This window comes from Stigmatopora nigra, chromosome 4, assembly GCF_051989575.1.
Source record: "Stigmatopora nigra isolate UIUO_SnigA chromosome 4, RoL_Snig_1.1, whole genome shotgun sequence".
Classification (NCBI taxonomy): domain Eukaryota; kingdom Metazoa; phylum Chordata; class Actinopteri; order Syngnathiformes; family Syngnathidae; genus Stigmatopora; species Stigmatopora nigra.
Genome location: NC_135511.1, coordinates 16,034,048 through 16,058,898, shown reverse-complemented (window position 1 = coordinate 16,058,898; position 24,851 = coordinate 16,034,048). Strand labels below are relative to the sequence as shown.

Genomic DNA, 24,851 nt, shown 5'->3' with positions numbered 1-24,851 from the left:
TGATTTAATTACATGAAATATTGCTTTTTTGGCTTTGTAGTGATTGGCAAGTATTATAAATGTGTTTTTTTTTCAGGTTTATGCCCAAATGGAGCATCAGCTCAAGCATCCAGGTAGATATTTTTGACATGTGAACATATATTTTCCCCCAAAGTTATTGTTTTAGGTTAAGAGTAGGGAATTTATGGCTCGGGAGCCATATGTGGCTCTTTTGATGGGTGTATATGGCTCTCCGTGAACCTGTGTGGTAAAATATGAGTCCAGAACGCACCAATGGGAGCGTCACGCCGGCAATGTGGCGCCGAAACTATGTCTAGCGCCTTTTTAAATCATATTTTTCGTCATTAAATCATATTTTTTATCTTCTGCATGCATACTATCATTGATACTCATTGATTAAAGACAGTAAAATAATGTTCTCAAAAGAATTCAGACTTTTTTTTACTTTAAAGTGGTGGAATTAATAATAAATGCTCACATTTTCATGTATTTTTACTTTTAAATGACGAAGAGAGCCACAGACAATTCATATTTTCCAATAGTATTTATTATGAGCCATACTATGAATTTAAAAGTCAAAATACATACATGTAAACGAGTGTCTTTTCTATTTTTCTTTTTGTAATTTCACCACTTTTAAAGTGGAAAAAAATGACTATCTTTAAAAAAAATATTCTTATGCTGTTGCCAATCAATGAGAGGATGCATTCCAGATGAGTATACTGCAAAAAAAAGAAGATTAAAGCAGTTCTAGATGTAATATCTCAGCTATTTTTCCATATTTTAGCTCACAGGTTAGCCAAGAGCCAGATGCACCCCTCCAAAGAGCCACATGTGGCTCCCGAGCCATAGCTTCCATACCCCTGACATATACACACTTGACTTCCAAATAGCAACACATAAGATACCCTTCAATAGTTATTGTATATAGAAATTACAAATTAATATGTCTTCCTACTAACTGTTATGTTTTTTTTATTGTTCCAGAGCAAAAAAACCAAACCGTTTCTTTAAAAAAATAAAAAATCAACATTTTTGGATTATTGTTCAATAACAATGTGCAAAATCTTAGATTGTGTGATATTTTAGAATTTACCTTGCCAGGATGTGATTTTTTTTATATATTTTTAGGACTTATTTATGGTTTTTTTTTACTGGAAAAGTGTACTTTATGGAGTAGTACCACAAATTTAGTTATACACAGCTGTGTATGATGACCATAAATGCATTTGATTGGTTGATACGATGCCTTTTTTTAATAGATTTTCCCGTCAATTCTAATTTAACCCAAAAAAAACAAGGGAATTACATTTTAAAAATGGACTATTTATCTCTGGAAATCCACATTAACCCCCAAATTGTTTCTCCCAGGCTTAAAAGTCTTGTCTTCTGCGGCACATTATTGGCCTCTGGACGCTGTGGATGGGATCCACGGACTATTTGACCAGAATGGAAACAGACCAGGTTATGTTAACGGAAGTAATATAAGTATGTGTATCTCACCTCTGGATCACCAAAAAAACTGTGTTTTTCTGTGTGAACCATCCATGCATGACCTCATTCATGTTTTTCTACTATAATCACCACACTTTTCGAAATGATCGAATGCAGGGGTGTCAAACTCAGATTGGTTGGCAGGCCGGGAAAACTTATTTTTGGCCCAAAAGTTCATTTTGTGTAATTTTAGGGTACTTTCAGGTCACTTTTGGTCAATTTTGGATACTTTCTGGTCACTTTTGGATACTTTCTGGTCACTTTTGGTACATTTTGGATACTTTCTGGTCACTTTTGGTACATTTTGGATACTTTCAGGTTACTTTTGGTCAATTTTGGATACTTTCAGGTCACTTTTGGTAAATTCTGGATACTTTCAGGTTACTTTTGGTCAATTTTGGATACTTTCAGGTCAGTTTTGGTCAATTTTGGATGATTTCAGGTCACTTTTGGTCAATTTTCAATGATTTCAGGTCACCTTTGGTCACTTTTGGTCAATTTTGGATACTTTCAGGTCACTTTTGGTACACTTTGGATGATTTCCTATTAATTTTGAAGGACCTTGCAGGATGCTTCTTATTCGTTTGTCAGTTTTTGCTGATATTTCGGAAATTCCAGGTTACTTTTTGGAGGTATTAGGGCATTTATGTTCCTTATTAACTAATTAAATGTTCTGTTTTGATGGTAGGGAGTGAATGAACCAATGATATTGCGGATAGAAAGTGCAGTAGCGTACACAAAAATGTGTTCTTTTGCGACACCCCGTAAAAAAAAAAAATGAAAGCATTTAATTCCATACATCCCACGGGCCGTATCAGACCCACCGGTGGGCCACTTCTGGCCCGCGGACCGTACATTTGACACCCCTTTCGCATAAATCATGACGTAAAATCCCAAATAAATGTGAATTGAAGTCCATGAGCCAAAAAAATGTTTGTGTACTTTTAGTCATGTGGTCAAACATTGTTGTATTTCGAATAATATGAAGTTTTCAGAGGGATCGGGTATAGACTTGAGAATGTCATGCAAAACCCACACTTAGCTCAGCATCACTCTCTGTCTCATACCTGCGCATCATGTCTCTCTGGTTGTCCTTTGTCTTTCACCATCTCCTCTATTGTGTCCATTTAGGTGTCAATCACATCACTGTCTCTCCATTGTCTTTGTCCAGCTCTCAGAATCCACAAGCACACTGTGCTCAATTCCTCCCATAACACTTCATATGTGTATACCAATGACTCTGCCTACACTAACATTTCTGCAACAGTAGGTGAGAATCAACCCCCCCACCCCAAACATCCACACACATATTCATTATCACAGTCATACCACCTGTGTCACCTTCACCCCCGCAAACATTTCATCCATTTTCTGACTAATTTCTATCTGCATCCATGTAGCTTAATGTTAACCCTGATTTTTTGGGAAAATAAATAATGAAAATACTTATTTGGAAATTGGCAGTACTAAATTTATCCCTACAAGGGAAGTGGGGGTGCTGGAGCCCCTCCCAGCTAACTACAGGCACCAAGTAGGGCAACACCCCGATTTGGTAGCTAGCCAATCACAGGGCACGAGTTGACAAACGACCAATCATACCTTAGGGCAATTTAGAGTGTTCAACTAGCTAGCCTAGCCTAGCATGCATATTTTTGGAATGTGGGAGGAAATTGGAGTACCCAGAAAAAACCCACGCACTTCCAAGGCAAACATGCAAAGTCCACACAGTGAGAACCAACCAGGAATCGAACCCTCGACCCTAAAACTGTGAGGCCAACTCGCTAACCACTCGTCCATTGGACTGCCCAATACAAAAATATGATTTTTTTTAAAGAAAACTAACCAAAACATAGAAGGCAGATGTATAGTATAACTAAAAATATTACATAGTTCAAGTATATTTAAAATACCTGAAAAAAGGACATAACTGCATAATATGGAAAATGTTACATACTTAAATTATATTTAAAATCCCTGAAAAAAAGAACATAACTGCATAATATTAGAAATTATTTACTATAAATGGTTAATATGTTGTGTTTTAAAGAGTTTTTTTTTCATTGGGATGTAGTTTATAGTCACTTTTGTCTTTAATATGTCCAAATCCTAAAATCCAATCTTGATTTTTGTTGTAGATATTGTTGAAGGAATGGTTAATAATGGCATCTACTTGGATGGAGATAAGGGCGGTACTTTTCTTCACTTTGGAAGCTACCAGAATTCTTGTATTAGTGACCCAACATTGTGTGGTCCTGATGGTATGTATTCAAATGTACAAAGTGTACTTAACGGAGTAAATGTTATCCAATCATAGCAATTATAAAATGGTTTTGTGTCTTTATCCCCTCGTAGGAATCACATTCTCCTTTTTTTGGAAAAACCACGAATCGGAATCCCGTTTCGCAGTGACGTCTGGGGGTAAAGTTATCTCGAATGGCTTTTCTGTCTACACCAATCCTCATGGCGGATACGTGGAGTTCTACACTCGAGGCAACAACCACAGATGGAAAGTCAATATCAAGGTTCCAGGTACCACAAAAAAATCTGTGCTTATGCGCAATTGCGCACTATTCTTGTCTTCTCTGCGCAGCAGCAATCATATGGCGCGCAGTAAATAAAATCCAAACTTAATGCATTTTTATTTTTTTACTCCTTTCCTTCTGATGGCGCTGTTTACACAGTAGCCAGTGGCAGTAGCTCTGTCCAGTTTTATGTTTTTCGTGTTTTACAGCATGTTTTACATGAAAAATTAGAGGGAACATTAACATGCACCTGCTTATGGCAGGTGTGATACTGGTGTGCCCATAACGAGCAATTATGTCACTGAAACTGGTACTCAGTGCGCTCAGGGAGGTTGTCTTTCTGCCCAGACCAACGAAAAATTTGAAAGAACATTGCTTGGGAGTCCTCAAAAATGTTTTTGTCTATTCTTGTGACCCTCAGAAGCTTATTGGACGCATATTCTCTTTACCTGGAAAAAGTCGGCCGGTCTGAAGGTTTATATAAATGGCACCTTAAACGCCGGGGATGAAAATGGCAGCACTTCTGAAAATTACGGAGATCCCTTTCCGGATCTGGTGATTGGAACTGGCAATGATAAGACTTATGGACACTATGTGACAGGCGCCTTTGATGAGTTTGTCATCTGGGAAAGAGCTCTTCTGCCCACTGAGATTTTTCAGTACTACAGTGCTGCTATAGGTAAGAACACATGCTAATAGATAGTACTTTTTTTGTTGTTGTTTGTGGTACAGTGGTACCTTGAGATACAAGCTTAATTTGTTCCAGGACTGAGCTCGTATGTCGGTTTATTCGTATCCCAAGCTAATGTTTACCATAGAAATGAACTAAAAACAAATTAGTTTGTTGCAATTCTCTGAAAAAACACCAAAAACAGGATTTTGGATTGGAAAAACATTTTTATTTGTTCTAATTCGCCATCTATTAACAAAGTAACAAAAAACTGTGGTTTAATAGTTCTAAAATCTGTTTAATAGTACTAAAATGTGTTTAATAGTACTAAAATTACACTTTTTGCACGGCAACGTGCTCGTAACATAACACAAACTAATTTAAATGAACTTAGATTACGATGCAGACACACTCAAAAATAAATTTAATCTAACTTTACACTAAACTTAATTGAAATTTTCTTTTAAATTTTGATACATTTCTTCACCCAGGTTGGCTCTATTGGCTCCGCCTCCACCCTGACTTTCAAATGCAACCTATCGAGGGTTGTTTACTTTTGTATTCCCTTCAAAATATTCTGAAAATGATGCACACAAATGTCCTCACAATAAGATAACGCACAACCACTTGCCAATGAGAAGTAGTATATATACTCCTCTCGTATTAGCCAACAAGCTCCGCCATTTTAACGTTAAAAATTACACTAAGACTCTATATAAGGGGCCCATTGACACTCTTTGCACCTGAGCCTGTTTTACATTTGTTCCGCCCCTGGAATGATGACATTATAGCAAAATATGACCATAGACGACAAGCTCAACATCTGAAATGTCGCTGCTAATTAGTTTAGGCCAGAATCATAGCATATTATTATTCAAATAGTCTGATGTAGTATTTCCGAACAGTATTACACTTCCCTTGAGTACACAAACTCTCTAAATCTTCCATTGAAACAAAGAACAACTGGCAGGAATGAGCCAGACTAATAAGTGTATCCATATTTAGGCATTGGCAGCAAGCTGTTTTCATTAAAACGCAACATAAAATGTGTTTTAGGATTGCTTAGAAGCGTGTGTTGGAATATTTTATTGGTGGGTGAATATTTTAATTGGTTTTAATGGCTGAGTTTGGGGAAAATTTGTCTGGTGGATGAACCGATTTAGGAAAGTAGAAATAGAAATGGAGGTAATTGTGATTTTTGATGTTTTGAATTGTTTAGGTCATGTGATAGATGCTGCTACAACGCCGGGTGTTTTGAAAGAAGTGGCGATCGCTACGACAACTGTGGTAAGTTGATGGATTTTGGCTTTGGGTTAGATTCCAGTGGTTCTTTATAATATACGATCATTCACACAGTGATCAATGAGTCATGACTTGAAATGAAACATAACTGAAAAGTCCCTTAAAATGCCCAAAAAATGTATTTAGGTCATGGTTCTGGCTGCTAAATTTTCTCTTTTTGCAAAGTTATTAACTATTGACATTCTTCATATTTTTTGAATGTTGAAGCTCAACCAAAAACTTGACTGGGTTCATCAAATCCCCCCAAAAAAGCAGTTTTTAAGTCTAATAAAACATCATTTTTTATTTTATGAGGATAATGTAGAGAACTAAACAAAACTTTTGAAACTATCGTAGTGAGTATTCGGTTTAATTCCCAGAATATATAATTTATTTTACAATATAAATGTAGCCTAAAAAAAACTTGATTATATACTAAGAAATTCAACAAATATAATCAAGTTTCCAATATCAACTTGATCAAGTGACTTAACAATAGGCAAAAATAGCGTTTTGGGTCCAGAGGGGGTCCCACATTGACTTAAAAAATTTGACAGATGGACGGGTTCAGCACATGATATGATACATATAAAAAAGTGCATCCGTTAACAGTACAAATGAAACATAAACAGAATAAAAAGGACTAAAGTATTAACTCACTCATCATTAAGGTAAAAAGTATAAAGTAAAACAGAGTAAAGTAAATAGGAATGTATTAAGAAATATTAAAATGTCATTTTAAAAAAAAGTAGGAGGGGCTGTAAAAAACCAAAAACAAATAAGAGTGGACAGAGCTACTGCCACTGGCTTCCTCGTGACGACGCCATCTTGGAAGAAAAATAAATAAATAAAAAATAAAAATAAATGAAAAAAAAACATTATTTGGACAACGTCGGTGGGCCGGATTAAAAGGCCAATTGGGCCGGATGTGGCCCGCGGGCCGTAGTTTGCCCATCCCTGAACTAAAGAGAAGTTATTATTTTTTTCACAGTACGAGTCCTAACAAAAAAAAACATTGAAATTTTTGGACCCAAATTTCAAGCAAATTTGCTGCATTACATATTCTGTGGAACTCCCTGGTTACCGCTTTGTAATAATAAACGTGATTTTGGTTGTTTCCTCAGAGAGCCGTCCAAGCGAGTCTTCCCGTGGTGGACGGTATGCTCAAGGAGGTCCGAGGTTCCCGGGATCCTGATTCAATGCCAGTTTTAGGCTTTCTTAAGGTCTTACCTAATAAAACCATTCCTCACAACACAGCCAACAACTTGACACAGGTTTGCAAACAATCCAAAACAATGAAAATTACCTTTAAATGCATATTTAACATCCATAATTTCACTTTAAGGTTTTTCTCAAAAACGTGGAAGAAGTTCTGCTGAGTCCTGGACTACCAGAGGTAAACCAGTTCTTTACAAACCTCCAAGTCCACGAAATAAAACCCTTATTGTGAATTCAAACAAAAAGTCTAACGTAACCCTTGTTTGTATAAAATGAATCTGTATAGTTATTATGTAGAAACAAGGTATTTTGTGATGTAATTCCTGCTTAAACTTAGTTTCATATCCAGATAAAATAGTGCCAGATGAAAGTGTGTGGTTTTAGAACAGCGAGTCTCCAAAATAAATGTGCTTGTTTTGATTTTTTTGCAAACTGAAACAGATGTTACACATGTAGGTGATTGCAAAAGATAGCCTTCAATGAATTGCCTTACCTTCTGTGGTTACTTTATATGCTTTAGGAATTTTTTTACTAGGTTCTTTTCAGCCAAAAATAAGTGCATTCATAAGATTGAACAATTCCATTTAAAGTCCCACTAACGCCTCAAGGGAGACTTCACTTAGCCATAATTTGTAGTCTTTTTTACTTGTAAAAATAAAGTGTCAATACAGTTTTAATGACTGATATAAGCCTATATTTTTTTCGAGCGTTCCTATTGGACTAGCCAAGAAGTAGCCTATTCTGTTGTTTCGATCAAAACATTTTACCAAGACTGTTTTGACCAAGAGACAAATGACTTTCGAATGAAGAGTTGTTAATAACGACATTTTCAGGATTTATTTCCTTTCTGATACACTTTCAATTTCATATTCCGACTCATCACACGATAAAAACAACGAGTATCGACTACCATTTTCCATTGAGTCGTAGTACAACCCTCAGTCGGAATCCTACTCTTTGATTGTCATCAGTTTCAACTATGCAGAGGCAAACTTTTAACATCCAGTGTTTTTATTGCAAAATTTCAATTTCATATTCCATCTCATCACACGATAAAAACAACGAGTCTCCACTACCCTTTTCCTTTAACCTTTAACACCAACAGTGTTTTTATTGCAAGATTTCACTTGTTTTTGATCTCTGCGAGTATAAAGTTTGCAAAAACAATGTTTTCCTTGCAGGAGTCCACAATCTCTGTGGTTAGCGGCTTAATCGAAACTGTGGACCGAGTGATGGACCACATGGTGGCTAACTTGGAACCCAGTCCAAACTCTCTCATCTCCTTGGGAGGAACATCATTTGTCGCAGGTCAGTGCCCCCCCCCCCAAATACCGTATTTTCACGACTATAAGGCGCACCGCATTATAAGGCGCACCCTCAATGAATGATATTTTTCCATATATAAGGCGCACTGTATTATAAGGTGCACTGTATTACAAGGCACACTGTCTATTTTGGAGAAAATGTAAGACTTTTAAGTGCGCCTTATAGTGGTGAAAATACGGTAATTGCTATTGACTTCCAGTTATGAAGCACTACACACTACACAGTCACCTCTAGAGCCAGCCATTGTTGATGTTTTGGATTTTTTTGTATAAAATCTTGCAGTGGGGGAGGAGCTATATGATGGAAGATGTTGTAAACTAAGATGGCATCTGCATATTTAACAGTATTGTTTCATTTCAGGCGTTTTTTTTTTTTTTTTAATATCCGACAGTGGTGGTTTTTCGTTTTTGGTTTTCTGTTTTTTCCATATATAAGGCGCACTGGATTATAAGGCGCACTGTCTATTTTGGAGAAAATTTAAGACTTTTAAGTGCGCCTTATAGTTGTGAAAATACGGTAAGCAAAAAATGACTCACTGTTTGTACTTGGTGTGGCAAAACCGTTAAGACAAAAAATAAGTGGTCTGTAAACCTGAATTTTTCATTTTCATTCACATCAACAGATGTCCGGATCTCATTTTTATCTTCATATGTCAGCATTCCCATCTTTGTTTCCGTTTCTGCAGATTATTCTTTGCAGAAATTCCCCGAAAACTACAATTTGCCACATTACCGCTTCCCCACTCAGGGAAAAAGCTACATATCCGTACCCGGGGAGGCTTTCACCATGCAATGTAAGTAATCTTTTATCTAAAAGTCACCGCTTCCTCGTGTTTTGGCGTCGGAATGTGTCAGACTCTCTCGCCCGACGTTTTTTTAGCCTCTAAATTACTTGGCTAAGATTTAGAGCTAATGACATGCTACGGTTTAGTTGTTTCGAGGATTGCTTTTGTTTGACTTTATGGGTTTGTGTAGAACTCCAGCGCTGACTTTAAGACGAGTAATTATGCTTTCATTCAGAGTGACATTGTCCTCTTTTTTCTCTGTCGTTAAAAAGGTTGGGGGGAATTTAGAACGACGATTACGGTGTACATTTTAGCGTGCTGGATTTTTATGTGCAGGTCATTTTTACCTGCCTCCACTTAGCATAGGTGCTAAACTCACCACCAGGGGAGCAGATGTAAGCTAACATATCATTTTGTTTAGCATAGTAGCATTTTTTTTATTTATTTACTTAATATGTGCATTGACTTTGTTTTTTTTCTTAAAATTTGATAATCGTAGTACAGAGTGTAAGATTGAGGAGGATAGAAGTGAGAGAATATTTTGGGTTTTGTCCTTAAATCAAATATTTTGAATAAAATACATTTTTTATGCGTTTTTATATTTCCATTTGCAGAAAAATAGTATTATAAATATTGTTTCCCTTTTTCTTTGTAGGTTTTTTAACATAAAAAACAAACAGAAATAACAAATTAAGAGATTTTTTTAGTTTTTGTTCCTTTTTAAAATATTTGATATACAATATAATAATAATAATTAAAAAAATAATAATAATAATATTGTTTTATGTTTATATATCAGATAAGTATGACCAATATTGTTTCCCTTCTTGTTTGTAACTTAAAAAAATAAAATAAAATAACAAATTAAAATAGAATATTTAGTTTGTACTCCTTTTTAAAATAGTTGAAATAAAACATAATATTTTTTATGTTTAATTTCAGTTTCAGTAAAGTATGAACAATATTGTTTCACTTTTTTGTAACATTTAAAAAAATAAATTAAAAATAATAAATTAAAAGAGAATATTTATGACATATTTAAAAAACAGATCAGCATATTTTCCCCCTTAAAACAACACAAACAACTAAACAACATAAATAAATATTTTTAAAAACATATTCACTCATGCTATCCATGACAAAAATACCTTTTGACACCCCTGAGCTCTAGGGAAAATCACTAATTTATCTCCATAAAATGCTCCAAAACATGGATCTAACACGACCCAAACAAAGTAAAAACCCTTTGAAAAGAGGAAAAGGCAAATGAAAGACTTCCTGCACTTCCATTGTTTACGTTACAGCCTTAAAGTAGGACCATTATTGATAATTCCTCCGATTAGGGTAGGTCAACTTAACCCTCAACTCCCACTGGAAACATCACCACGTTCATCTTAAACTAAGAATTGCCTTCCCAACCTCCTTCTTTTCACCAAGCTACGAAATATTCAAAAGTTCTATTTAGAGTCCATCATCAGCACATATCAACAAATGGGTGTTAATTAACTTCTCTTCTATATGAGCATTTTTGCAGGTTTGCTTGACATTTTTTGCCCCCCCGATCCATTGGGCTATGTATGCCCTTTTGTTTTTTTCTCATCAGCCCAAACCACCATTGTGGGTCTCTTTTACCACAACATGCACAGCTACTACAAAGAAATCAGCCCTACCGAGACCAGGTAAAATGTCACGTCAATTTCTTTGGCCAACACAAATGTTTCTGCTGATTATTGCGGGCAGTTCCAAGTTACTTAAGCTTTGTATGGACTTCCTGTACGCTCAGTCCGAGGCGCCCCCGTGTTTCCTGAATAGCCAATTCCTGGAGTCAGGGGGTCTTATCTAGCCCCCCTTTGGCCTATCTTATATCTCAACACTCAAGTTCCAGTGACCGATACACCCTGCTATTAGCGATGTGGCTCCATTATGGAGAAAAGTCGGCTTGTTTTTGCTTCGGATTACAGTTGTTATATTTTTAATTCATGTGACGTTATTTTCCTATCTTACTCATTTTGTATACTTTATATTGGACAGTAATTGTGGAAAATAATTACATGGCCATGATCATTTATTTGGTTTCTGTCCAAATTAACTATATTGTTCGGAGTAAAAGTCTAACCAAACAATGCACAACAGAAGAAGAAAAAATATATGTGTATATATACATATATATGTCTGTATATATATGTATGTATATATATATATATATATATATATATATATATATATATATATATATATATATATATATATATATATATATACACATACACATATACATACATATACATACACATACATACACATACATATCCATACATACATACATATCCATACATACATACATACATACATACATACATACATACACACACATACACACACACACATACACACACATACATACATACATAGATATATACACATATATACATATACATATATACATGTATACATATATACATGTATACATATACATATATACACATATATAGACAAAATATGCAGTTCTATATGTAATATATTAAACAACTATAGCCAAAAAACACAACTTACATCCATTTGGAGGCCAAAATATAAAAAATAAATAACATATAAGTCGCAGGACCAGCCAAACTACGAAAAAAAAGTGTGTCTTTATAGTCCGGAAGATATGGTACACATTTTGTTTTTATCTGTTAAATCGAAAAAAAAACTTCCTTTGGCAATTTGGCAAAGTATTAGCGAACATTAGTGTCAAATTTCCATCACACTGAAAATGTCATGACATTTTCAACCAACAATGCCAATGCTTTCATTTGAGTCGATTGTTTTATTTATCTGCTATACACACCAGGGACTCTTAGTATCATAAAATTTTAGTGAAATAGAAAAATATCCGTCTTAAAGTCGCTTTGCCACCTTCAATAAACGTTAACGTCAATATCGATTAATCCCATTTAAACCTCTTCATTCAATCCATTTCTTCACCCTTTCCTAAAACCTTTCCATTTTTTATTTCCAGGATTAACGAAGCTTCTCATTTCAAGGACCATAAAATCCAAGTGGCCAGCTCCTTAATTTCTCTGAACGTAGAACCGTCACCGGCCCTATCGGTCAACTTATCAGGATCTCCACTTATCAAGATCGTTCTTACCCACACTTTGGTAAGAATCTAATGCCGTACTCCAATTTCCATCTTCCCGTCTCAATGTCTTGATGTTTCCATTAACTGTAAATGGGTCAGTCATGCTAGGGGGGAAAAAAATGCATCATTTTGGGTTTTCCAGTCTGGGTGTGGAACTCCCACCTTATCAAAAATTAACTCCATTCATTCCAACTCGTCTTATTCATTTTACCCTCAAGAAGAGTGTTGACTCATTATGAAAAGTCATTTGCTAATATATCACTTTCCTCCTCTATTTTGTTTGTATTAACAGTTGCTAGACGTTCAATTTCTACTTTTTCGTTTATTATTCATTGAAATAACAAAGCTGGTTTTAAAGGTTAAGGAGTGTTTTGTTAAATGGGTTTTTTAAATGTTGTTTTGATATTAGCAAGACTGTTGTAAGAATGGAAGTTTTGTATGACTGTGTTAGACTTGAAGTATCTGTTTTTTAAGGGAAATACCAGAGCTTTGGTTCAAATATATATAAATTACTTATTCAAGTGAATTTCTTATTTATAAAAGTATCAGACTTGGAGTATTTGTTTTTAAGGCAAATGCAATAACTATGGTTCACTTATAAAAATCACTTATTCATGTGAATTTGTGATTTTTAAAGATTTTCGTAGTTCGATTCTAACTCATTTATATGTTGAAGGACTTAATTTGGTTTTTAATTGATTAATTAAGATTCTAGTGACCAATTCAATGACCCTAGTGAGGAAAAACGGCATGGAAAAAAATTAAATGCAAAAATAGTCCTCTTTATTTACAATAATTTGAATGAATACAATAAAATTAAAACAAAATATCCAATCCAATAATTTAGCTCGTTGGAATAAATGTGGACGCTGCAATTTTATTGGCTGATTAGCATGACAATTTGAAACTCTTTTTTTCCACACATGGCTTGTTAATATTCAAATTATTACTAATATAACCTCTAAGAGATTATTCACAATAAATCTCATGTTTGTATTATACTTCTACTTTTCAATTTAGCTATTTAATCCCGTTTTCAGGAAATTTCTTGGTTGCAGTAGCAAGACAGATACAAGACACATAATACATTGTCGAACTACCATATTTTCACGACTATAAGGCGCACTTAAAAGTCTTAAATTTTCTCCAAAATAGATAGTGCGCCTTATAATCCAGTGCGCCTTATATATTGAAAAAAACAGCAAACCAAAAACTAAAAACCACCACTGTCGGATATTAAAAAAACACAAACGCCTGAACTGAAACAATACTGTTAAATATGCAGAGGCCATCTTAGTTTACAAAATCTTCCATCATATAGCTCCTCCCCCACTGCAAGATTTTATACAAAACATCCAAAACATCAACAATGGCTGGCTCTAGAGGTGACTGTGTAGTTCATACCTGGAAGTCAATAGCAATTACCGTATTTTCACGACTATAAGGCGCACTTAAAAGTCTTAAATTTTCTCCAAAATAGGCAGTGCGCCTTATAATACAGTGCACCTTATAATACAGTGCACCTTATATATGGAAAAAAATTTTAAAAAATTTATTGAGGGTGCGCCTTATAATGCGGTGCGCCTTATAGTCGTGAAAATACGGTAGTTAAAAAAAACTGGAGCCACACACAGAAAGTCCACAAAATGTGGACCTTCTGCAGACTGAGATCTAGAGTTAGTTTTTTAGTTTCCCACCCTGGAGTATACCAAAGTACATTTGTCTATCTATAATAATCAGATAATTTAAATATAGCTCCTTTGCAATTGGACATGTGTCTTTAACTGTGAAATTGTCCAGAGTGTTGCTTTTCTCTGTTGCGCTGACCTGATTTAGTAAAAACTGAATGACCACCCTGCTCGTTTCTAAATGCTCTCGTAGCACCAGCGGTGGAGACTTAGTGATTTGCAGCTTGACGTCTTTGTTTAAGCACCCGGCGACTTCATTAAAACTTTGCTTGGAGACTGAATGTGAATGTCCGTAGAGGAAATGTACAGTGGAAGTTTTCCTTTGGGTTCGCTGTTGTTATGGCGATGGTTTAAGTCTGGTCCCAAATGTCACCTGGTTTCCTTATCAGATGGCCTCGAGTGAGGATTTAACCCATGTGTGTCAAAGTGGCGGCTCGGGGGCCATATATGGCTCGGTGCATCATTTTGTGTGGCCCGGGAAAGTAAATAATGATGGCTGACTTTCTGTTTTAGGGTCAAATTAAAATGAAGAGTATAGATGTATATTAAATTAACTTGATTTTTCCCCTTTTAAATCAATAATTGTAATTTTTAATCAATTTTTTCTGTTTTTTTTTAGTTCAAAAAGCATTTTGTAAAATCAATAAATATATTAAAAAAAGCTAAAATGAACATTGTTTTAGATCTATAAAAACCTGAATATTCGGGGCTTTTATTCCATTTATAAAAAATAAAAAAAATAAAAATATTATATCTAAGATGGTCCGGCCCACATGAAATCGAGTCGGTTTAGACCACAGGTGTCAAAGTTGTGGCCCGGGGGCCAAATCTGACCCGCCGCATCATTTTGTGCGGCCCGGGAAAGTAAATCATGAGTTCCAACTTTCTGTTTTAGGGTCAAATTAAAATATAAGTATAAATGTATATTAAATTTCCTCATTTCCCCCTTTTAAATCAATAATTGTCATTTTTTAATCAATTTTTTCAGTTTTTAGTTCAAAAATAATTTTGTAAAATCTAAAAATATATTTTAAAAAAGCTAAAATAAACATTGTTTTAGATCTATAAAAAAACTGAATATTCAGGGCTTTTAATCCAGTTCTTTTAATCCATTTATAAAACATAAAAAATTCTAAATATTATATCTAAAATGGTCCGGCCCACTTGAAATCAAGTTGACGTTAACGCGGCCCGCGGACTAACCCAAGTCTGACACCCTTACTTTAACCCATGTTGGGTCAAATGTTGCATCGTGTAGTTGTTGACCATCCACTCTTGATTGATGTAAGAGTAACAAAGCGATGAGGTCACACATTGCATGGCATGGCATGGGGTTGGCCTACTTGAGTTCCCAGAGAAAATGTTTTGGAGTTTGGGAGGCCCACAAGCTTTCTCACACCACTCAGCTTTAATGTTGATTAGAACCTGGCGAGGTCGGAGATTTAGTAGCGCTGTCTCACTTGTTCGGGTGGAGGTCGACTCCGTGAGGTGGGAGGAGGAGGAGGAGGAGGAATTAGGCTGTACGGTTAAACATTAATTCTTCACGCAGATCACTGACAATGTTATCTTCTCACCAAGAGTCACTATGAAGAAGATTGATGGAACCATTTACGACATTAGTAGAGATTATGAATGAGGTCACAAATGAAAACATGTTTTCCATCCAAATGTCTAAAAGGGCATTAGTTTGGTGAGTTTGTAAAACAACAAATGGGAATAGGTAACCAGAAAATGAAAAGCCGCATTGTGGTGTGTCAAAGTGGTGGCCCGTGGGCCAAATCTGGACCGCCAGATCATTTTTTTTGGGGCCCGGGAAAGTAAATCATGAGTGCTGACTTTCTGTTTTAGGATCAAATTCAAATGAAGTGTATAGATTTATATTAAATTTTTCATTTTTTTCTGTGTTTTTAGTCCAAAAACAATTTTGTAAAATCTAAAAATATATTTTAAAAAAGCTATATATTAAATTTCCTGATTTTCCCCCACTTTTAAATCAATAATTGTCATTTTTTAATCTTTTTTTTTCTTTTTTTTTGTTCAAAAATCATTTTGTAAAATCTAAAAATATATTTTAAAAAATCTAAATAAAACATTGTTTTAGTTCTTTAAAAAACTGAATATTCAGAAGTTTTAATCCAGTTCTTTTAATCCATTTATTATAAAAACAACTAAATATTATATCTAAAACGGCCCACATGAAATCAAGTTGACGTTAAAGCGCCTCACAAACCAACCCAAGTCCGACACCCCTGTTCTACGTAAATTACCGTATTTTGCGCACTATAACATGACGCAATTTTTCAATTAAAACCCTGTGGGAACTAAAATAAATTTGTGGAAAAGTGCCAAATTCATGACCAAGATCTGAACTAACGTCACCTAGTTGTTAAACTTATGCACCCCCCCCCCCCAAAAAAACGTCTTGGCTTTATTTTATTTTGACAAATTTTCCTCGTGTCCCGCGCGTGGCTATCAACACGTCTAGTTTTGATCGTCCAACTCATATGGACTGAGCCATAACCACAGCTGCGCATCATATTGCTTGTCCCCCGACATTATGAGCTCACTCAAATTGAGAGTTTATATCAGGGTTGTAAAATTAAGTTTCAGGTTAACTGGACTCCATATTGTATTGCTTAAATATTCCCTTATAGATTTGTGCACAATCTTATTTCTGTTTTACACACCCCAACTTATGACCCCTTCGCAAACCAGACCCCCCAGCGGTAGGAAACCTATGGCTCATGAGCCACATGTGGCTTTTTGATGAGTGTATTCGGCCCTTGGAGGGTAAATTGTACAAAAATGTATGATAGCAAAATACAGTTGTGATATTTAAACTCAATAAAGAAATAATAAAATATTCAAATATATAAGAAATACTTGTAAAAATATATTAAAAATATATAAGAAATACATATAAAATATTTAAAAAAAATATAAGAAATACATATGAAAATATATTAAAAAATATCCAAGAAACACATAAAAATATATAAAAAAATATATAAGAAATATATATAAAAGTATATATGAAAAAAAATATAAAAATATATAACAAAAATCTAGAAATATAATTAAAAAACAAAAAATATAATTTAAAAAATCAAAACATATAATTAAAAAAAAATCTTAAAATATAATTTAAAAAATATCAAACTAGAATTAAAAAAATAATATTTTTTTATTAAATAGACTAATTGCCACCATTTTTATTTAGCATTTTGATGACAAGATATTAAAATACATAAAAAAATAGATTAATTTGAAAAAAAATACAAAGAAAAAGCAAAAACTTAAATTACTAAAACACAAATAAATAAAGCATATATCTTCTATTATTACCCTGTCGTTCATAATAGCCCGCTAACTTTTTCTCTTACTCACTGGCTTTTCCTCTTACAAGGCTCAGAGGAATTTCCACCATGGTGTTTGCTCGCCTTCTGTTGTTAATAAAGACTTGGAGCAAGCAGCTGTACTTTTGGCTAGGATGGGGGTGCAGTTTTGAGAGGTTTGGGGGGGTATTCGGGCCTTATAGGACACCCGGGAACAAAAAAAGTGGTGTGCTTAGCCAGATCTCTAAGTGCATTTTAACACTCACCAGTGACTTTTGGGTTCCTTCATCATTGCTAGGATAACAACTCCAAACCACATTCTGGTTCTACCACCAAAAAAACGTTAAAAAAATGGTGTTTTACAAAGAAAAAAATAAAATAACTAAGCCAATCTAAGCAGTATTGTAACTAAGTCGTAAAAGTAGAAACGCATGACAAATTAAAGGCGGAAATATTAATATTTTGATGTTTAAAGATGGAAGAATGGCTGTGAGATTAGGGTGGAGTTTTAGGGGCTAAATTTAGGGTGGGTTTGTGGGAAGTGAAAAGCTGATAGGTGATTCAAAACACAGGAAAATGGACAAACAAACAAGGTAATAATCAAGGGAGGGAACAAAAGATGTTGGGATAAAGCCAAGGAAAGGATTGATAAAATAAATGTTGGGGCAAAATGGATAGTGGGAGTTTAAAGTCAACAATGATGTGTGTAAACAATGAAAGAGCTTGGGAGAATAATGGTTCTTAAGTAATTCGTGTATTCCATAATGCTTTAGTTTTAATGATATGCTGTGTAAGCAAAGTTGGAGACATTTTTTTTTGAGAAAAATGGAGGGTTCAACCATTTAAAAAGACAAAAAAAATGTGTTTGTATGTCAATTTGGTTTCAGGTGGGATGGACCATTTTAGTTGTAATGTTTAGATTTTTTGTTTATAAATGGATTAAAATAACTGGATTAAAAGCTCTGAAAATTCAGTTTCTTATAGATCTAAAACAATGTTTATTTTAGTTTTTTTTAAATATATTTTTAGATTTTACAAAATTATTTTTGAACTGAAAATGCAGAAAAAAATGAGTAAAAAATTACAATTATTGATTGTGAAAATGAGCAATTTATACATGATATTAAAAACATATGTGCAAGTCATTTTATTTGAAATTATAATCCAGATTTGATTATATTTTAATGTAAAATATTTTTCCCCCTTTTCACAAATAGCAATGTAAAAATAACCTCATTTTGGGAAGGTATACTTTAATCCTTAATGATTCAGTTTATGTAAATGTACATTAGATGATGGAACTATGATATTTTTTATTATGCAGTAACAGTTTCTCCATGAGGCAATAAGAAAAATGTGTGTGTGTGTGTGTGTGTGTGTGTGTGTGTGTGTGTGTGTGTGTGTGTGTGTGTGTGTGTGTGTGTGTGTGTGTGTGTGTGTGTGTGTGTGTGTGTGTGTGTGTGTGTGTGTGTGTGTGTGTGTGTGTGTGTGTGTGTGTGTGTGTGTGTGTGTGTGTGTGTGTGTGTGTGTGTGTGTGTGTGTGTGTGTGTGTGTGTGTGTGTGTGTGTGTGTGTGTGTGGTGTGTTAATTTGCAGACTACTTTGTGGCTCATGGTGAATGATGTCAGATGTTAGGAATAGATGGAGAAAGAGAAAAGTCAACCATTTGCATTTTGGAGTTGAGGAAAATTTACATTGTGATTCAACTGGGTGAAAAAAAAACATATTTTTTTCGTATTTTTACCTAAACTTGTGCCAATTTTTCTTCTGAGAGTTTATTTTAGTCTGGGTATTGGTTTGTGGGCGTGGCTAAAATGGTAATTGCCGACGCTAGTTGGTAAAACTTACGGAGGTTATGTTGAATGGAATACTTGTGTTTAAAAATACTTTAAAAATTAGTAAAGGGATTCATATGCAACTTGTGGAAGATGAAATTGAGATGATTTGGGGTGATTTGGCTCATATTTATCCATTTTTATTGTTTTTTTATTCTGCCAACTAAATTTGTTCTTCAATTGAGGCTTTTCACATCACAAATTACAAAATTTGGCTTTAAAAAGCAAAATATAGAAGTTATATTTACTCCATTTTTGTTCTCTAATGGGAAAAAGTACACAAAACCAAGTGTATCTTTTTATACATTGTATATTGACTTTTTAATTTTTCGCTATAGTACTATATATTCACATCAGAGTATGATTCATACCAGGTTTTCATCAATATATGAAGCCATTCCCACAAAATAAGGATCCTATTTAGTACTTAGTGCACATAATTAGCCGTCTTTCATTGCACAGCAATTGCGGAAAGCAACTATAACACTACTAAGTGACGATTTACAAAGTACCAATTATAGCCTGGTTTTCTTAAACGGGACTCCAAGTATTTAAAGCTTCTTCTCCTTATTTTTTAGAGTCCACATATCAGCTTTCCATGCCATCATATGTGGTGTCCCCATCATTGTGGGTGTGCAGATTAAACATAATATTGTGTAAAAAAAAAGTACATAGTGAAAGATAGAAGTGAGAAAATATTTAGTTTTTTCCTTTTGTCAAATACTTCAAATAAAATACTTTTTTTTTATTTCCGTTCCAGAAAAGTACTATTATAAATATTGTTTCCCTTTTTGTTGTAACTTTTAACCAAAAAAATAAACAGAAATAACAAATTAAAAAAATTATCCTTAGTTTTTGCTTTAAAATAATTGATATAAAATATATTATAATAATAATAATAATAATAGTAGTAGTAGTAGTAGTAGTAGTAGTAGTAGTAGTTGTAGTAGTAGTAGTAGTTGTAGTAGTAGTAGTAGTAGTAGTAGTAGTAGTAGTAGTAGTTTTAGTAGTTGTAGTAGTAGTTGTAGTAGTAGTAGCAGTTGTAGTAGTTGTAGTAGTTGTAGTAGTAGTAGTAGTAGTTGTAGTAGTAGTAGCAGTTGTAGTAGTAGTAGTAGTTGTAGTAGTAGTAGTAGTTGTAGTAGTAGTAGTAGTTGTAGTAGTAGTTGTAGTAGTAGTTGTAGTAGTAGTAATAATAATAATAATATTTAAAAAATCATTGAAATAAAAAATAATATATTTTTAATGTTTATCAGTTTCAGAAAAGTATGAACAATATTGTTTCCCTTCTTTTAAATAACTTAAAAAAACATAAATAACAAATTAAAAGAGAATATTTAGTTTGTACTCCTTTTTAAAATAGTTGAAATAAAAACGAATATTTTATATATATTTCAGTTTTCAGGAAAAAAATATATATATATTTAATAAAAGCAAGAGTGGTCCCGTAATCAAGTCAAGGTGTTGCACTATCCAAAACATTAGGAATAAATTACCAGGCTAAGAAGCCAGAAAACAGTCCAACTGTCAATTTGAGCTTGGACTCGCACTTTTCCAGAAGTTGCAAATGCAGTTTATGTCGTGATTTGAGCATAAATTGGAGTGTAATTTTTTTACTAGAGTTTGTGTGCAGCCTGAGGCGTAAAATGTCTTGTTTTTTGTTTGACCTAACAACAAGGTCAATGGTCGGGCTTCAGTTATTAGCTCACGCTCTCCAGGGACGCCAAATCGCTTAATTGGAGATTATTTGGAAGGAGTGTGTCGTGATAGGAAAATAAATCTGTCATAGATAGGGAAGGTTTTCATTAGGTTTTTGAAGGGGATGGTCACTCTTGGTTCTCCGAGGGTCACTTTAAAAAAAAATATTCCAAGAATGTGAAGGGCAACTTTAAAATCTGACTGATTTTATTTTTTGAAGAGATGAGCAAAATTGGGGGACAGTGGGGGAATGTATGTTATTTTTTTTATAAATATTGCCTCATTAGTTTCTATTAATAGATCAAAAAATCAAGAAAATCACCAAGCCAATCATCAAATTGGATTTTTTTTGAACATTTTTTGAAGATTTTCTTTGGAAAACTAAATATTTAAGTTATCCAGCTTCATTCATGGACTACTTGCAATATTTTCAAAATTATCTGGAGGGCCAATAAAAACCTGGCGAAAGACCATAGATTGCCCTCGTGCCACAGTTTGGACACCATTAAAATCAATTTTGATTTTATTTTTTTCCCCAGAAATTTAGCCAAATGTATCTGTTTTTTTGTCTAATTTTAAATGTTGTTATCTTTTTCAGAGTGCAGAGCAGATGCATCAAGTGTTAAACCAAAGCAATAAAGTATTTGTGTACTGCGCTTTTCTGGATTACAGGTGTGTGTGTATATGTTTTTGATTTACATACTTATTATTCGCCTAAATCATCACAATTTATTGTTTTCTTTTTTAGTTCTAAAGAGGGAGTGTGGTCCAATCGAGGCTGCCTACGTTCCGAAGGAAACATGACATATTCTGTATGTTTGTGCAACCATCTCACCAATTTTGCCATTCTTATGCAAGTGGTTCCTCTGGAGGTACGACTTATTGGTTTGAAGAATGTTAAGTTTATTTGTATTTATCTTTAATATAATATAAAACAATACAAGGAGACATCTATTAATTTCACATCTCTGGTGTTACTTGCAAGTAAGAATCCATTTTGACATCGTCCGAACTAAAAAAAAAACTCTATTGGAAAATAAACAAACAAGCCTCCATTCGGCAAAACAATTCCATAATCATGCGAAAAGAGGGTCACGATTTACAACAATATGCCAGTGCCGTATTTTCACCACTATAAGGCGCACCCTCAATGAATGACATTTTTTTCCATTTATAAGGCGCACTGTCTATTTTGGAGAAAATGTAAGACTTTTAAGTGTGCCTTATAGTCGTGAAAATACGGTAATTGCTATTGACTTCCAGGTATATGAAGCACTCACTACTTTACAGTCACCTCTAGAGCCAGCCATTACATATAATTATACTTATACATATACATATGTATATACATTAACATATACATATACATATACTTATACCTATACATATACACATACATGTACATATATATATATATATATATATATATATATATATATATATATATATATATATATATATATATATATATATATATATATATATATATATATATATATATATATATATATATATATATTCAGAAAATAGAATTATTCCTTTTCACAATTTGCATTTGTAGTAAATGCTATGTGTACAGTAGGAGCAGTTGGAGTACTGCATTGGCTTCTTTTTTTTTTTTAAATAGAGGATCGCACAGTGGTTAAGTTCTGTATTTAAATGCAGAAGTGTATTTGATGCTATTCTTTCCCTTTAGTCACTCTGTAATTAGTGGTTGGCCCGGTCGGTCCCTTAGCTGCAAGGGAATGTACCACATATCCTTTTTGGAGATGTCTTAGACACGGCTCTACTTTGGTAATGACAAGGCACATGTGAAGACAGTTAATAGAGACTCAAAGCCAAAACTCTTGAAATAGCTGAGACTCTAAAATAACACATTGTAAGAAAGCCTACGCCAGTGTGTGTGAATGAAGAAGTATAAACTTGTCACATGTGTTGTCAAGAAACTACAAAAATTACTTATTCAAGATGACTTGGATGAGTGGTTTATTTTATTGCAGTTTTACAGTATACTATGTTTTTTTAGGTGTCATATACTGTATTATATTGTGTATTTTATAGGGCTAACATGTTTATTGATAGGGAATTTAAAATTTTTCTTTTAGTTGCGACCCAATATGAGAAAATAATTGTTTTTTAGGTTTTTCTTTTGGGACATAATGTAAAATATTGTTTATTTTTAATGGAAATGTACATATTCAAAATGATTAAGATATAGTGTTTATTTAACCGTACTATTACAGATGTTATGTGATAGGAATTATGTATTTTAAATGACAGGGAATTTAAAATATTTGATAAAAAATGTGATTTATGCTTTATTTAGCTCTTATTTCAGAAAAAAATTGTATTTTTGTTTTTTCTATTGAGACATAATGTAAAATATTGTTTATTTTTAATGGAAACGTATATATTCATAATGATAAAGATACATTTTTTACTTTACCGTGCTCTTTCAGATGTCATGTGATAGGAATTATGTATTTTAAATGACCGGGAATCTACATTTTTTGATAAAAAATGTGATTTAAGCTTTTTTCATAGCAGTTCTTATTTGATAAAATAAATTTGCACTCATCCCATTAACTTTAGATTATGAAATGAATTAATATGGCCTTTTATGGCTTGTATTATTATATATAATGATCAATATGTGTCTGCCCCCAGCTCACAGCTCGCCACCGGGTGGCGCTATCAACCATTGGCTATGTTGGATGCTCCATTTCCATTTTCTGTTTGGCCATCACACTTGTCACATTTGCAGTCCTATCGTAAGTATCCCTCTCATCACTTTAGCTGATAATTTATCTCTTATTAACATTAATATTTCTTGTTTAATTTAAATGTGTCACATTCCTAATTTCAAGGTCAGTAAGTACTATCCGGAACCAACGCTACCACATCCATGCCAACCTATCTTTTGCCATCCTGGTGGCAGAGATTTTGCTGCTCATCAGTGCCAGTTTTGACCCTGGAACGGTAATTATAGGAAATAGAATAACATTATGATGATAGGATGGATGAAAAGTGACTTTTTCTGTCTTTAGTTGCCATGTAAGATCATGGCTGTCCTGCTCCACTTCTTTTTTCTGAGCGCATTCGCCTGGATGCTCGTGGAAGGGCTTCATCTGTACAGTATGGTGGTCAAGGTGTTTGGGTCAGAAGGCAGTAAACACATATACTACTATGGTATTGGTTGGGGTAAGTTGGTTATTAGTTCGCTATTCATTCTTGGATTAATGATGAAATCTCTTAAAAAGTCAGTTTTGTCCATCATAGAAAATGATATTACACTTTATCATGCCGCAAGATAATAATAATACATGCTTTGACGTTGACCAAAAGATGATTGTAGGCAAATTAATTGAGAAATAGACATAACATGGTTTTTCATTTTCTATGCAAATGATTGATAGGAAGATTAAATACATGTTAAATCAACAAGATGGTTAAAAACAAAAACAAATATTGAAATAAAAACAAAAAATTACTAGTATAATTTGACACTCTGTAATTCGCCTGGCAACCAGTTCAAGGCCTTCTGTGACTATACTCCCAAGTTGGTTGGGATAGGCTCCAGCACCCCCTGAACTTTGAACTACATAGAAATTATATTAAATTATATTAAATCTTAAACCTTGAACTACTTAGAAATTATATTAAATTATATTAAATCCTGAACCTGAACCACATAGAAATTATACTAAACCAATAAGACAGTTAAAAGCAAAAAAGCTATTGAAAGAGGAAATAAAACCAAAAACTGACTAGGAGTATAATTTGATGCCCTGTGATTGGCCCAATCAATTCAGGGCCTCCCGTGACTATTCCCCAAAGTTGGCTGGGATAGACTACAGCACCCCCTGAACCTTAAACGGTA

General features: G+C 33.8%; 1 protein-coding gene across 4 annotated transcripts in view; it reads left to right on the top strand.

Moving 5' to 3' along the window:
- adgrd1 (adhesion G protein-coupled receptor D1) overlaps nucleotides 1-24,851 on the top strand; it is a 29,754-nt gene that overhangs the window by 350 nt on the left and 4,553 nt on the right. For 2 of the 4 annotated variants that reach the window (XM_077715832.1, XM_077715834.1), the window contains exons 2-19: nucleotides 77-113; nucleotides 1,372-1,488; nucleotides 2,666-2,764; nucleotides 3,630-3,752; nucleotides 3,847-4,023; nucleotides 4,438-4,695; nucleotides 5,906-5,973; nucleotides 7,092-7,241; nucleotides 7,313-7,363; nucleotides 8,367-8,493; nucleotides 9,197-9,304; nucleotides 10,899-10,974; nucleotides 12,297-12,438; nucleotides 21,570-21,643; nucleotides 21,720-21,843; nucleotides 23,639-23,742; nucleotides 23,839-23,950; nucleotides 24,019-24,172. In XM_077715832.1, coding sequence (XP_077571958.1) covers nucleotides 77-113; nucleotides 1,372-1,488; nucleotides 2,666-2,764; nucleotides 3,630-3,752; nucleotides 3,847-4,023; nucleotides 4,438-4,695; nucleotides 5,906-5,973; nucleotides 7,092-7,241; nucleotides 7,313-7,363; nucleotides 8,367-8,493; nucleotides 9,197-9,304; nucleotides 10,899-10,974; nucleotides 12,297-12,438; nucleotides 21,570-21,643; nucleotides 21,720-21,843; nucleotides 23,639-23,742; nucleotides 23,839-23,950; nucleotides 24,019-24,172 — 2,101 coding nt within the window. The remainder of the gene's footprint in view (nucleotides 1-76; nucleotides 114-1,371; nucleotides 1,489-2,665; nucleotides 2,765-3,629; nucleotides 3,753-3,846; nucleotides 4,024-4,437; nucleotides 4,696-5,905; nucleotides 5,974-7,091; nucleotides 7,242-7,312; nucleotides 7,364-8,366; nucleotides 8,494-9,196; nucleotides 9,305-10,898; nucleotides 10,975-12,296; nucleotides 12,439-21,569; nucleotides 21,644-21,719; nucleotides 21,844-23,638; nucleotides 23,743-23,838; nucleotides 23,951-24,018; nucleotides 24,173-24,851) is intronic. The other 2 variants (XM_077715836.1, XM_077715835.1) reach the window with 2 other exon arrangements.